The sequence below is a fragment of the Balaenoptera musculus genome, chromosome 8, assembly GCF_009873245.2.
Source record: "Balaenoptera musculus isolate JJ_BM4_2016_0621 chromosome 8, mBalMus1.pri.v3, whole genome shotgun sequence".
In the NCBI taxonomy this organism is placed as follows: domain Eukaryota; kingdom Metazoa; phylum Chordata; class Mammalia; order Artiodactyla; family Balaenopteridae; genus Balaenoptera; species Balaenoptera musculus.
Window position 1 is genome coordinate 81,578,342 of NC_045792.1, and position 12,567 is coordinate 81,590,908.

Below are 12,567 nucleotides of genomic sequence, written 5' to 3' on the forward strand. Positions count from 1 at the left end.
CCCTCTTCTGTCCCCCAGAGAGGGAGAGAAAAATGTAATAGGAGAAGTTAAGAAAAGCTGTGACTGAACTGTTAGTCCCATGACAATACATCACGCCTGACTCCTTTCTTCACGATTCTTGGAAGAACGAGGTGGCGAATGAATACATACAGAAGCCACAGAACCCGGCGGAAGGCCTCCTGAGGCCGGGCTGCCCCTTGAGAACTGGTCAACTCTTGCCTTCCTTCCAAGGGAGCACCTTTCTTCCAGGACAAGGCACCCCATGCACAACTTCTTCAGTGTAGGCCATTGGATTTTCCCAGACCCATCGAACCACATCCAAACCCTCTTCTTTGCAGATCTAGTAAGCACGACAGTGTGCTCCAACTGCAAACACGCATGAGTGCTCAGGATTGTTGTAAGTTATTTTCCACATACAAGTTCCTCCTAAATTGTAAGTTAGGAGACACTGCGTTAATTCTCTCTGGTCTTTAGGAAGCTTTCAGCGGTGCTACAAGTTACAAACATGTAATGAATATGAGCTAATACACCTTGTTTAGAGTGAAACTGAGTCACAGTCCACATTTTGTAAATACATGAGTTAATAAGCTCTCTCCCTGGTCAGACGGCAATTACTTTAAAAAAAATTTTTTTTTGATTGAAGTCTAGTTGATTTACAAAGTTGTGGCAATCTCTGCTGTACAGCAAGGTGACTCAGTGATACACATATAGACGTTATTCTTTTATATTCTTTTCCACTATGGTTTATCACAGAGATGGCAATTACTTTTGAGAAACCTGTGACAGGATGGAAATCCTTAGTATCAAGGTTCTTATTTTGATTTCTGTTTTTAAATGAAAACCACTAGCAATATCAGTAAATCAGAACTAAATATTCCCTCCAGAAAAGTTATAGGAAAAGCATGGAAATCAAAGTTAAAACCGTTCACATTATATTGGAGTTGCAGGATCTAATGGGTTACTAAGCAGATGTCCACCTACGTGTGAATCTTAGGATGGAAAATCCTTATTTCTCATAGGAGAAGAGTAGCAGCTCTAGTATAAATCACCCACCACACCCAGATTTGCTTCCAGTCAAATTCTTAATAGTGAAAGAAGCTAAAAATTGTACAAGATATTAAAATAATCAAGCATGCCTGCAAATATGTATGCTCTTTAAAGATTCTAATTTTGGTGACTATTGAAGTGAGTGGCATCAGAGAGAAAGTGGGGCAGACCTCACTACCCCTGTTTTACAAAATAGAGAAGGGATTTGCTGTACAGTCAGCAGAGACTGAACTAAGGCTAGAAGCCAGCCCATCTGACTCCTAGTGCAATTGTCTCCATGTGAAGGTAGACAAAGGTATAAAGTACATTGGAAACACCAACCCTACTACATCAGTAATAGCTAACACTTATCCAGTACTTACTCCATGCCAGGAAGTCTTCTGCATGCTGTGGATGCATTAACTCACTTGTAACAACCATGAGAGAGAAGTAATATTGCTATTTCTCACTTCAGAGATGAGAAAACGGAGGCATGGAAACATTCAGAAAAATGCCCAAGGTCCCAAGGCTGAATAAATAAGTAGTAGAAATGGGAAAATCTGTTCTCCTTGCATAGAAATGCTAACATAGGCATTCCTAAATCAATGTTCAGATTACAGCAGTTCTGGGAATATTAATTTTTTAACTATTTTAATTATTATTTTTTTAATATCAATACTAATTTTCATCATAAAAATATGATGAAATTGCAATTTCCTTTTCATCAACCCCTGTATTCTTGGTCAAAAGACAAAGTATCAACAATTCCTATGGGTGAGACAAATTCCATTTAAAGATCTCCCTCATTGTAAAAAGAAAGGAAATAGTTCAAACTTTCTAGAAATCCCAATAAACTGTGTGTAAAAACAACTTCAGGGTAACATTTTAGAAGACTAATGCTGCGTGTTTTCTTGACTTAACCAGTTTCTCCAATATTAAAATAAACAATTTTGAATGAGATCAATCCAGTTCAGACATAAACTTTGTCCAAAGTTTGTACCACCACCAAAATCAAATTATGCCCCATCACTTCACATATTTGAACTACTATGTTTTGTTATTTCTTGAGATGCTACACGATCTGCCTCAGAATCCAAAATCACTCCCTCATGCATCATGGCCATAATCTGGTTGAGCTAAACCCTATCCTAAACAGATCTGGACCTGCTCAGATAATGGAGGAAGCTTGCTGTCATCACACCAACAACCATCAATCCAGGGAATCTCTGAAAATCCTGTTTGTTCAGGAATGGGCTTAAATTGTTCTGGGCTCTGAAGATTTTTCAAAAATCATCTTAAATTATTGAAAAAATCATCTCAACTCCATGTAGAGCTTCTCTGCCAATTAGAGGTCATTCCTCAACTACTGCATAATCATTAAGAAGTGAGCTGTGGGGCTTCCCTGGTGGCGCAGTGGTTGAGAATCTGCCTGCCAATGCAGGGGACACGGGTTCGAACCCTGGTCTGGGAAGATTCCACATGCTGCGGAGCACCTGGGCCCATGAGCCACAGTTACTGAGCCTGCGCTCCGCAACAAGAGAGGCCGCGATAGGGAGAGGCCCGCGCACCGCGATGAAGAGTGGCCCCCACTTGCCGCAACTAGAGAAAGCCCTCGCACAGAAACGAAGACCCAACACAGCCAAAAATAAAAAAAAATAAATAAACAAATACTTTAAAAAAAAAAAAAAAGAGGAAGTGAGCTGTGAAGCTGAAAAAGCTCTCTCTCTCCTGCCCTTTACCCAGAAATGCTGATATCGGCATCCTACATTACCCCAAGATCAGCTTTCAGATTACTGTTTGATAGGACTAATTTCTGCTGTTTGTTCTCTTGCCCTTTACCACCTTGTCACATATAAAAAGAACTAATTGACGTGCATTCATAAAGCTGGATATAAACACTGCAGATTATAACCACCAATTACCACAGCACTACCACCACCACCTCAGGCATACCATGTACCCTGCAGCCAGACTCAAATTAGGATGCTATCATTTAGAATCCGTGTGATTCTTGAGCAGTTACTTAACCTTTCTGCACCCGAGTTTTCTCATCTGCCAAATGAGAATCACAATAGTGCCTGTCTCTTAAAGGTAGTTTGAAGAAAATGAGATAATAGGTATAAAGGACTTTTAGCGCCTGACATTTGGTAAGTACTCAATTAAGAGTTCAGAATCACGGTCAGGTTGATTTTAAACGGAAATATACTTCCTGTATCCACTCATCAGTCCTTCTGGATACCAACTAGTAAAGCTAGAAAACCAAATTACAGGAAATACCTCAACTTTCTATTTTACAGAAGACAATCCAAACTGTTGAGTGGGGTGGCCAATCTGAATTCACTCTGTCCTTTTCCAGCCTTATCCTTAACTTCTAAGGCAGGACTGGGATACTTTACCAGGTTAAGTGAGTAAAGGTTAGTTTTTCTGCTCTGTATACACATAGAGCTCTCAAAAAGTAAGAAAGCAAATAAATAAAAATCCAAGACTCCTCTGCTACTGATCTTCTGATCTAACAAACACTCCCATTTTAGAGATGAAAAAACTGGCTCTAGAGGCTAAGTGACTTGCTCAAGTTCACATAAATATCTCGTGGCAGAGCTAAGGCCTGAAAAATGGTAATTGTTATTCTAAGCAAATCACCAGGCGCTCTTCTCAATCCATTGCAAACATCACCTAATTTAATCCGCATAATAACCCTCTAAAAGTAGGTATTATTTTCACTGTCGTAGAGAAACTGAGGTTCCTTCTCTATGAATTAACTTCTTCGAAACCAGACAACTGGCAACTGATAGAACCAAGGTCAAAATGCTTTCTTGTCTGGTCCCAAGGAATACACGCCTGCTTCAAGTTTTCTAGAGCTGAGAATTTCAGTACTGAGAATTCTAGAACTGAGCTCTCCTTCAGTCTTGTCTGGGGAGCTTTAAAAATACAGGTCACTGGGCTCCACCTCAGGAAGGAGAATCAGAGTCTCAGGGGGGATATGGCTTCAAAATCTGTATTTCTTCAGAGTTGGTCAGGTGATTCTGATGCGTAGCAAGATTTGAGAAACTCTAATCTAAGCAAGATATTTTATGAGTGCTTCCAATGTAAAACGAGAAGGAAACGAGTCACGTAGGCTGATGGGATGTTCAGAGTGGCTGAATCTGCATGAAGGGTAACACGGTGACCTTCCACCAAATCCTTCTGTGTCCCACAGACACACATGCAGCCCTGGTCACACAAACAGACACGTATCTACCAAAGCCATGCTCCCATTGATCTTGCCTAAAGAAATCTGCATCGCAATGAAAACAACAAGCATCGTGTTTTGCAGCAAGCAGTGCCAAAATACGTGTTATGTTCTAAATACAGCCAAAAGGTTTCTCTTCATCTTTATCCTTTTGGTTTAAGGCACCTAAGCCGGAACCATGCTTTCTGAGTGCTGAGCTAAAAAAACAGAGGGGAAGACTGTTGGAATGAACACTTACCAAGGTGCACCGTATATCCTGAATCCCTTCACTGTTACCTCCGAGTCTTGTAAGTAAATACTGTTTGTCAGGAGGGACTGAACGTTGTCAAAGTCCTCTGGTTTCAATTTGGACACAGAGGGGAAACGGTAGTAGTCCTGCTTAACAAGGTCTGCCATGAATTCCTTATCAAATGTCAGTTCATGATTCCCAGCAATCACTATTTTATATTCATATGGCAGGTTTCCTGAAATAAGAAAAAAAAAAAGCACCAATTAGCACGTTCATTTCCCATCATGAAGTACAACAGCAGAGACTGCGTGATTAGCAGACAGTATCCCCAAATGAAATAGCTCACGCATTCCTTTATATTTCCATGGGAACCAAAATTTATGATTACTTTTTTATGCTAACAAAAATGACAATAAACGGGAGATAGGAAGCTGCTCAGAGGCTAAAAAGCTACTAAGGAGACATTAAGTTTGCTAGTTCCATTTCCCTTTTCTGTCTGCTACAGATTCACTGTGATGAATTCACACTGTGATGAATCCACACTTTATAATTATCCAGCAAAAAGTACTTTAATCACGAGCCTTAAAAAGGTCTGGACTTGGTTTTGACCCTTACAAAATAAGCCGACCAACTATTCTTAACAACTCAGATAACTGCTAGATGTTTTAGTATAAGCTTCATACAAAAGACATGGCATAGCCAAGCATTTCACAATTTACATAAATGAAAGGAACTACACAGTACAATTTCATATGGCAAGTTAAAGTTTACCTTTTGGCTTGCGAATAAAAAGAACATTAAGAATGGCCCCCTGATTAGAAGGCTAAATTTCCTCCCGTTGGGATGGGAGAAGAAACTGTAAAGCTTAACCCCCTTTTAATATTTATGGTATGGAAATGTGAGTTCTCCATGTGTGTTTTTTATGCAGAAGTTTCCCGATCAAAATGAGATAATTCTGGGAAGAAGAATGAAAGCTATAAAGGAAAACCCAAACACCAGACTTCTGCATAGATTTATAATGTTTGAATAAAGTACGGACCATACATATTAATAACTCACCGTGATGCTATAAGAACCAAAATCCAAAGGGAGATGGTGCCGGGCAGCTGCCCCCATCCTGAAATTAATGCCTTTTTCTCTTCTTTGTCATTATCCATCCCTCAAGCCTCACCACTGGGCAGCTGCTCGTTTTATTTTATTTCATTTTATTTTGAGGAGGAAAAGGGCGGGACGACGGTGCCTATAATTCCAGCTTCCTGAGACTCCTAGGTCCAATGCAAAATTAATGTTTCCTGCTATTCCAGGAAGAATGAAAGTTACCACTAGCAGGAAATTGGATACATTTGTTGTAAGAATTGGTCCTTACCAGCAAGCCAGAATCAATGATTCAATTAATGAAGCTTATAGTGGGGGAGAGAATTATATTGTTTGGAAGGGAAGGCAAGTTTTGTCATTGGCCCACTTGGATTTCAGCAATGCAAATTGTAAATAGTATTAAAACTGTATATATAGCATGTGGGTTAAGGGCGAGACTTAGGAGAGAGGTGAAAGCAGTCAGAAAATAACACTGCAGAAAGACGAAACGGAAAACATTGTGACCAAGCATCAATAGATATCCTTGATTATTAGCCCACAATGCTGTGTGAAATGCCTTTGGCCTCAGTTATTTGCAAGGCTACAGTGAAGAGCTCATAGAAAATAGGAAGCCTCTCTTAAATGCATGCAGAGCTTATAATCTGCACTAGCATAAGGCAATAAGACTGTGATGTATGTTGCAAGCTACTTGGATAGAATGATGATATTTTGCACAATTCCCTGCACTTAAAATACGGATGAAAGATGTATTAAGGAGCCTGCAAATTCCCAGCACTGCACACGCTGGAAATTTTTGAGATGCCCCAAAATTTCAACATCATGGCTCTGTGAACACACTGGCCTGATACTGCATCCCCAGACTCACCTGTGCTCCCAAGGCTGGAACGGGCTGAAATGCTTTCCTGGACAGTAATCTGCTCCAAGGCAGGTCCTACCTGCGTGAACCTTTGAGCAACTCTATTTGTACAAGTCATGCTTTAGCTGCTGATCCTCCTTTAATCATTCATGATGATGGACTCGCTGTCAACCCTGTCTTTATGTACCACTGCTCTTGCAAGAGGCCTTGGCTTCTTGTTTTTTCCATTTCAGAGCTTTGGTTCAGGGATGGAATGGGTGAGACTGGGAAACAAGGTGAAGGAAGTACATTTCTCCCCTTCAGATCAGTTAAGAAAAAAAAAAACTGCTGCAAAGTAAATCTTTCTCAGGAAGACAGCCTCTTCAGTGTCTTTTAAATCAAATTTTGGAGACTCAGCATAAAGAAGTAGCCACCAAAATGAACAGCCACAGAAAATCGTGATGATATTTACGCTTTGCCAACAAACTCATCTCTTTCTGAGAATCCAATAGTAGTTTCCAACTTCCATCCTCTGTTACCTATGTTATGAGATTGTCTGACATATTTTTTTTGCTGAAATGACCTTTCATCTATAATCTGCCAACCTTTGTGTTTTATATGAAAATTGTAAGCAGGGCAGCTGACAAATCTCCTGTTACTTGATGGCATTTTTGTTTTTTTCCAGACTAGATTAATTTGGAAGGCTCTGCAGTCAAGCTCTAACTTCTTGTTATTCAAATAGCATTATTTTAAAATTGTCAGACAAAGAGGTGCCTGCCTTTATCCATTTTATTCAGATCAGGCCATCGAAGCTGACCTGCCTGAATAAAAAACCAAGGCCATAGTGCAGTTATTCTAATGTGGAAAAATTCTTGCTTTGAATGACCTAAAGAATTCTACCAACTAACCAGTTCTATCTTTCCTAAGACACGGTATATGTTCTATTGGTAAGATACAAGATTATTTTAGGTGGAATAGAGATGAACTTCTGACAAAATGGCAAGTAGTTTTGTATGTTCTAAAAATGCATATTTGGAAAAACACAACAATGCAAGTAATGATACATGGCTTCATTTTTCATTTCTATTTTCATTTTGCTATATAAATTAAGAGATGATTCAAAGAAAACTATTGCGCAAATAATAATACAGATAATTCACAGATATGGCAAAGTGATGGCTAGCAAGTGAATGAATGAAATTTGGGAAACTAGCCCATCAATCAGTTCAGTTTAGAGCTACTGATCATAAGTAAGACGATAAGCTCTTGGAGGCAGCAATTAAGTCTTATTCAAATCTGTATCTCCTACTGTATCTGTATCACCTCACTGTATCACATAAATAGATGCTCACTTAAAACTAATGGATAATGGAAGTCAGCTGGGTCCTCACTGTTATTCTACAATTCTAATCATCCTATACTCTTGCCACTGCCTATTCCTTAAGCCGCTATCACAAAACTTTTCCAAGTTCCTCTCTAGGTTCCAGGCTCCTTTTGACTCTGCACTTAGCATACAATACGTCCTCACCTCAAGATAGACTCTCTTCATTTCCTTCTCTTCACTTTCCGATCACTGTTTACATCTTCTCATCTTTCTAATAATTGGCCTCTTAATCCATTTCCTGCCACTGGCACTTTAATTTTTCAGACATCTCTCTATGATATTTTGGGTCTCTTTATTTCTCCTCCTTAGTGAGTTTATGTTTACCCACCCCAAGAAAATAAAAACAAGCAGCTCTTCACTCACTCACATACACACACACACACACACACACACACACCCACACACACACTCTTCAAATGCAATCCTAAACCATCCCTAACCTTACTTCTTCTTTGAGATGCTTCCTCATTTTACTTCTGAACTTCTGGAAGGAGGATTCTAGAAGCTTGCAGCTGGTATGCCAAATTCAGCCCACAGATGTATTATAGTGGGCCCTCAACTGTGTTTTATTTTATTTTCTTAGTTGAACTAACATTTAGAAATCAGGAAATATCACACCAAAAATTCAGGGTTTCTGGCTTCTTTTGGAAGCTAAAAAATCAGGCAATACTGACCTCAGTCTGCTGCAGACCTCCTCATTCCCTGTTCCTTCTCACACCTTGGCCCACTTATCACGATTGTGTTGCCTGATGGGCCACCCTACTATTAGAATCAGCAACTTAGACATAAATGGCTACTCAGAATTTACCCAATGCAATCTGCCTCTGTTCTGTACTCTTCCAAAAGCTTCCCTGAATGTCAATAAAAACCTCCTAAAAACCAAAGCCAAGGCTTTTTCTCCATCCTCATCTCCATGGATATCTCCGCAGTAACATCCCTGTCTGACAAAAAGTATCTCTTCCTGGATTAGTGATGCTGGACTCTGCCTTCTCCCCCTCCCTCTGCGGTATTTCCTTTCCTCTCTTCTTCCTCAACTCCCTTTGCGTCCCACCTCATTCTCAGCTGACCCATGACACTCTCCCTCTTCATCTTTACTTCTATGAATATTATTTAATATTTTCTTACTGCATGTGTCACACACTTCTATTCTCCGCGATTTAATTTTCAAATTTTTAAATTTTATTACAAATTAAACTATGGAGGCAGCAAGAGGGTAAGAGTGGGGCCTCTGCAGGCTTCACGACATGTTAGCTGTATGACCTTGGACAGAGCCCTTATGTTCTCTATGGTGCGTTAGCAACACTCCGATAATAACTGCATCCACCTCATAGGTTGTGTTCAAGATAAAATGACATAAAGCTTCTAAAGCACATGTGTGGTATGGAGTAAATAATCAGTGCACTTTATTATTTTACTCCATTTTTTTAGTTTTACCCTTTGCATGTGACTTGTCTCCTCCTAGACTGTGAGGTCCTTGAAGGCATGGATTGTGGCTTGTGGTTCCTTGTTTGACCCAAAGTACCCAGTTCAATACCTTCCCAAATGGCTGGCACACAATAAGTATCTGTTGAAGGAATGAATGAACCTCTGCAAGACTTATCAGGAACTTCCTACAAAGAATTCCAGGAATGGGCTTGTCATCTTGAGCTATATGACAAGGTTTAAACCAGTACTGGGTTGTCCTCCAAGTTTAAGCCCTCCTGAATTGCTAGTTCAATTAAAAACAAACAAACACAGTTGGGGGCCAATTCTAATACATCTAATTTGGCCTACCAGCTGCAAGTTTCTGGAATTCTCTTTCCAGAACTTTAGTAGTGAAATGAGGAAGCATCTCCAATCCAGTCTAGCCAAATAGTCTCCAATACACTGTTTTTAAACTGCAGTTTCTTCAAATATAAATGGGGGGAAAATAATAATACTACCCCTAAGGTTTGATGCACATTAAACAATATACTGCATGTAAAGATTTGCACAGTTTCTCACACTTCATCATCACTCAATACATATTAGCTGTGTTATAATAATTATTATAATGATTGCCCTTCCCAGTTGCCAACCAAGAAAATATTAGTTTATCCGCAAATTGGATCACCCCCTGGTCACATTGCACAATGTCACTGCCTTCAAAGAAAAGCATCTGGAGATGAAAAAGAAAACTTCGATTTTCCAAAGGCAGAAACTGGCATGGTCCAATGTATCCTTCAAATTAACAAAAACATTACTAGGGTCATTAAGATATCTGGATCTGAGGTGATGGTGGGTGGACCTATGAAGCCTTCAACCTATACACAGTGCAAACCTAGCTGTCTCTGTCGAGATGCTTCTAACCTTGAAAATGTGTGCCCTCAACACATCACTTCTTTCCTCCTCCTAACATCCAGTTACCCATCTCTTCTAACATTTATTGATTGCCAAAAAATGGGCCAGGACCGGTCCCTCATTCACAAATGAATAGTGTAACCTGTGATAAGTAACGCCCAGATTCTATTTCTCTCAAGAGTGACTACTCATTTGGAATACCCCTAATATCTTCATAGAATCAGATGAAGGTACACTTCGATGAGTATATAGAGAAGAACAGAAAAAGAAAAGCTAAGATCTTTGGCTATGCATATGTCTGATAAAGCCGTGACAACTTTAAAGCAGACACACAGCGGATTGTGTCAAGGTCAGCCTCCCTTCCTTCCCAAACTCCGGACATTTAATGTGTCACTTAAAGCGGCTCCCATGTTTCACACCCTGAGTGATTTGAAAGCTGTGCTCTGTAACCCTCCCCGCGGCTGGAGCAGGGCGATGTGAGGAAAGAGACAAGGGGGGAGGGGCCTGCTCCCATGTTCACCATGGCAGCACTGCTTTCCTTTATTTTACGATTTGGGGAAAGATTTGATTCGAAGAAAGTTAGCCCTGGCTTAAAAATATTAAAAAGAAAAATCAATGATGTATCCAATTCAATTTTACTAATGAAGAGAGTGAGTGCCAGAGAGGTGCTGTCACTTGCTAAGCAAAGTCACAAGTCAAGCTGGTGGCAAAAGTGGGACAAGAAAAGCTCTTTGCCTCCCCTGCTAGTATTCTGTCAGGTGAGCCCAAATCTTTTTTTTTGACACATGATTTATTTATTTATTTATTTTTAACATCTTTATTGGAGTATAACTGCTTTATAATGGTGTGTTAATTTCTGCTGTATAACAAAGTGAATCAGCTATACATATACATATATCCCCATATCTCCTCCCTCTTGCGTCTCCCTCCCACCCTCCCTATCCCACCCCTCTAAGTGGAGGTGAGCCCAAATTTGTAACAGCCTCATGGACTTTGGCTTAAGACCTATCTCTTACATGAGTCCTCCTCATACCACACATGCTGGCTCAATTTAGGCATTCCCCAAATGTTACTGCAGCTGTGGGTGTAATTTCTTACCCACTAGCTCCCAGAAGAATTTGGGAGCCTACCCAAGGAAGGGAAGGTCATAGACTTGAGAAGAAGGAAAAAAAGCTCCTTTGTCCATTGTCATGCAGAGTCCCAGAATTTAAAAACTTGTTGACTGTATTATGAGAAATAAGATGAGGCTTTGACAGTAGAATAGAAGTCCAAGGTAATAAACTAAAATGTCTACAGGGACCAGAGAAATAAGACAAAAATGTGAACTGAGCTAGGTAGAAGTAAGAGAGAGTGGTGAGGACTGGGGCATGTGTGTATCAGCATTTTACAATAAACATATATAAGCACTCCTCTGGCCAAACACGATTCCTTGCTAGCTTGCCCCACACCCACCAATAAAAGTTAATGTTCCTCAAAATTATCACACAACTGCAACCTATTTTTTAAAATCATTATAGAATGTATTCCTCTCGAAAACTCAAGTTCATGTCAGATCAGAATCCAAGGTCATTCCAGAATACTTTCTTTTCCTGGGAATCTGCCTGCCACATACCAGGAGTTGGCTCCTGCCCCATATTCTTTATTCGTCATGAACGGGGAGTATGGGAAATAGGGGCAACCAAAATGGCCATCAGGTTGTGACTTACGACAAATACCACCTTCACCATGCCCAATTTTTATCAGGGATCTGACAGGCAAGGTTAACTGACTGCTATCTCCTACTTATTTCTGCTAAAAACCCAGGGGGAAAAAACTCAGAGTACAATAGTAGTTCTTTGTGAAGGAGATCATCCCAAAGCAAACGTGGCTTGCTGGGTTTCCTGGGTAAAGGAAAACCTACTTATACGAAGGTGACAAATTGATTTAAATATCTCCAATCTCTATGTACACTCCCCTCCATACTCCTAAATTCCAGACTTTGAAAATATATGAGGAAACCAAAAATGTTTCTGGCATGTCACTCACATAAAATAAAGCTCACTATGTAGCAAGAAGAAAACAACACAGAGATAACAAGTCAGAAGAACCTGCAATGGCTCCCAGATGCCCAGGAAAATACAACTCACAGGGCACAACCTTCAGGCTCACCTTCCCTTGCTAATGTGCTAGAAAAAATGAACTTTCTGAGATTAAAAAGAATAAAACAGATATATACTCAGACCTATTATCATGGACTGTTATACACAAAAGAGATATATTGCAATTCAATTCACATTTCTGAAACCTTTGGTCTGTGTGGGGCACTGTAGATGTTCCCTAATGCCAATGTTATAAAGGGACCTTGTTATAGCCCCAAGGTGGATAATAGAAGGCATTTTTTTCTGTTTAAAATTATTATTATATTTTAATATCATGACTCCAGCAGAGAGGGAAATGTTTAAACTCTTGAA

General features: G+C 39.9%; 1 protein-coding gene across 2 annotated transcripts in view; it reads right to left on the bottom strand.

Annotated features, from left to right (window-relative positions):
- MPPED2 (metallophosphoesterase domain containing 2) overlaps nucleotides 1-12,567 on the bottom strand; it is a 174,576-nt gene that overhangs the window by 81,452 nt on the left and 80,557 nt on the right. For both annotated transcript variants that reach the window (XM_036862425.1, XM_036862426.1), the window contains exon 4: nucleotides 4,494-4,719. In XM_036862425.1, the coding sequence (XP_036718320.1) occupies nucleotides 4,494-4,719 (226 nt within the window). The remainder of the gene's footprint in view (nucleotides 1-4,493; nucleotides 4,720-12,567) is intronic.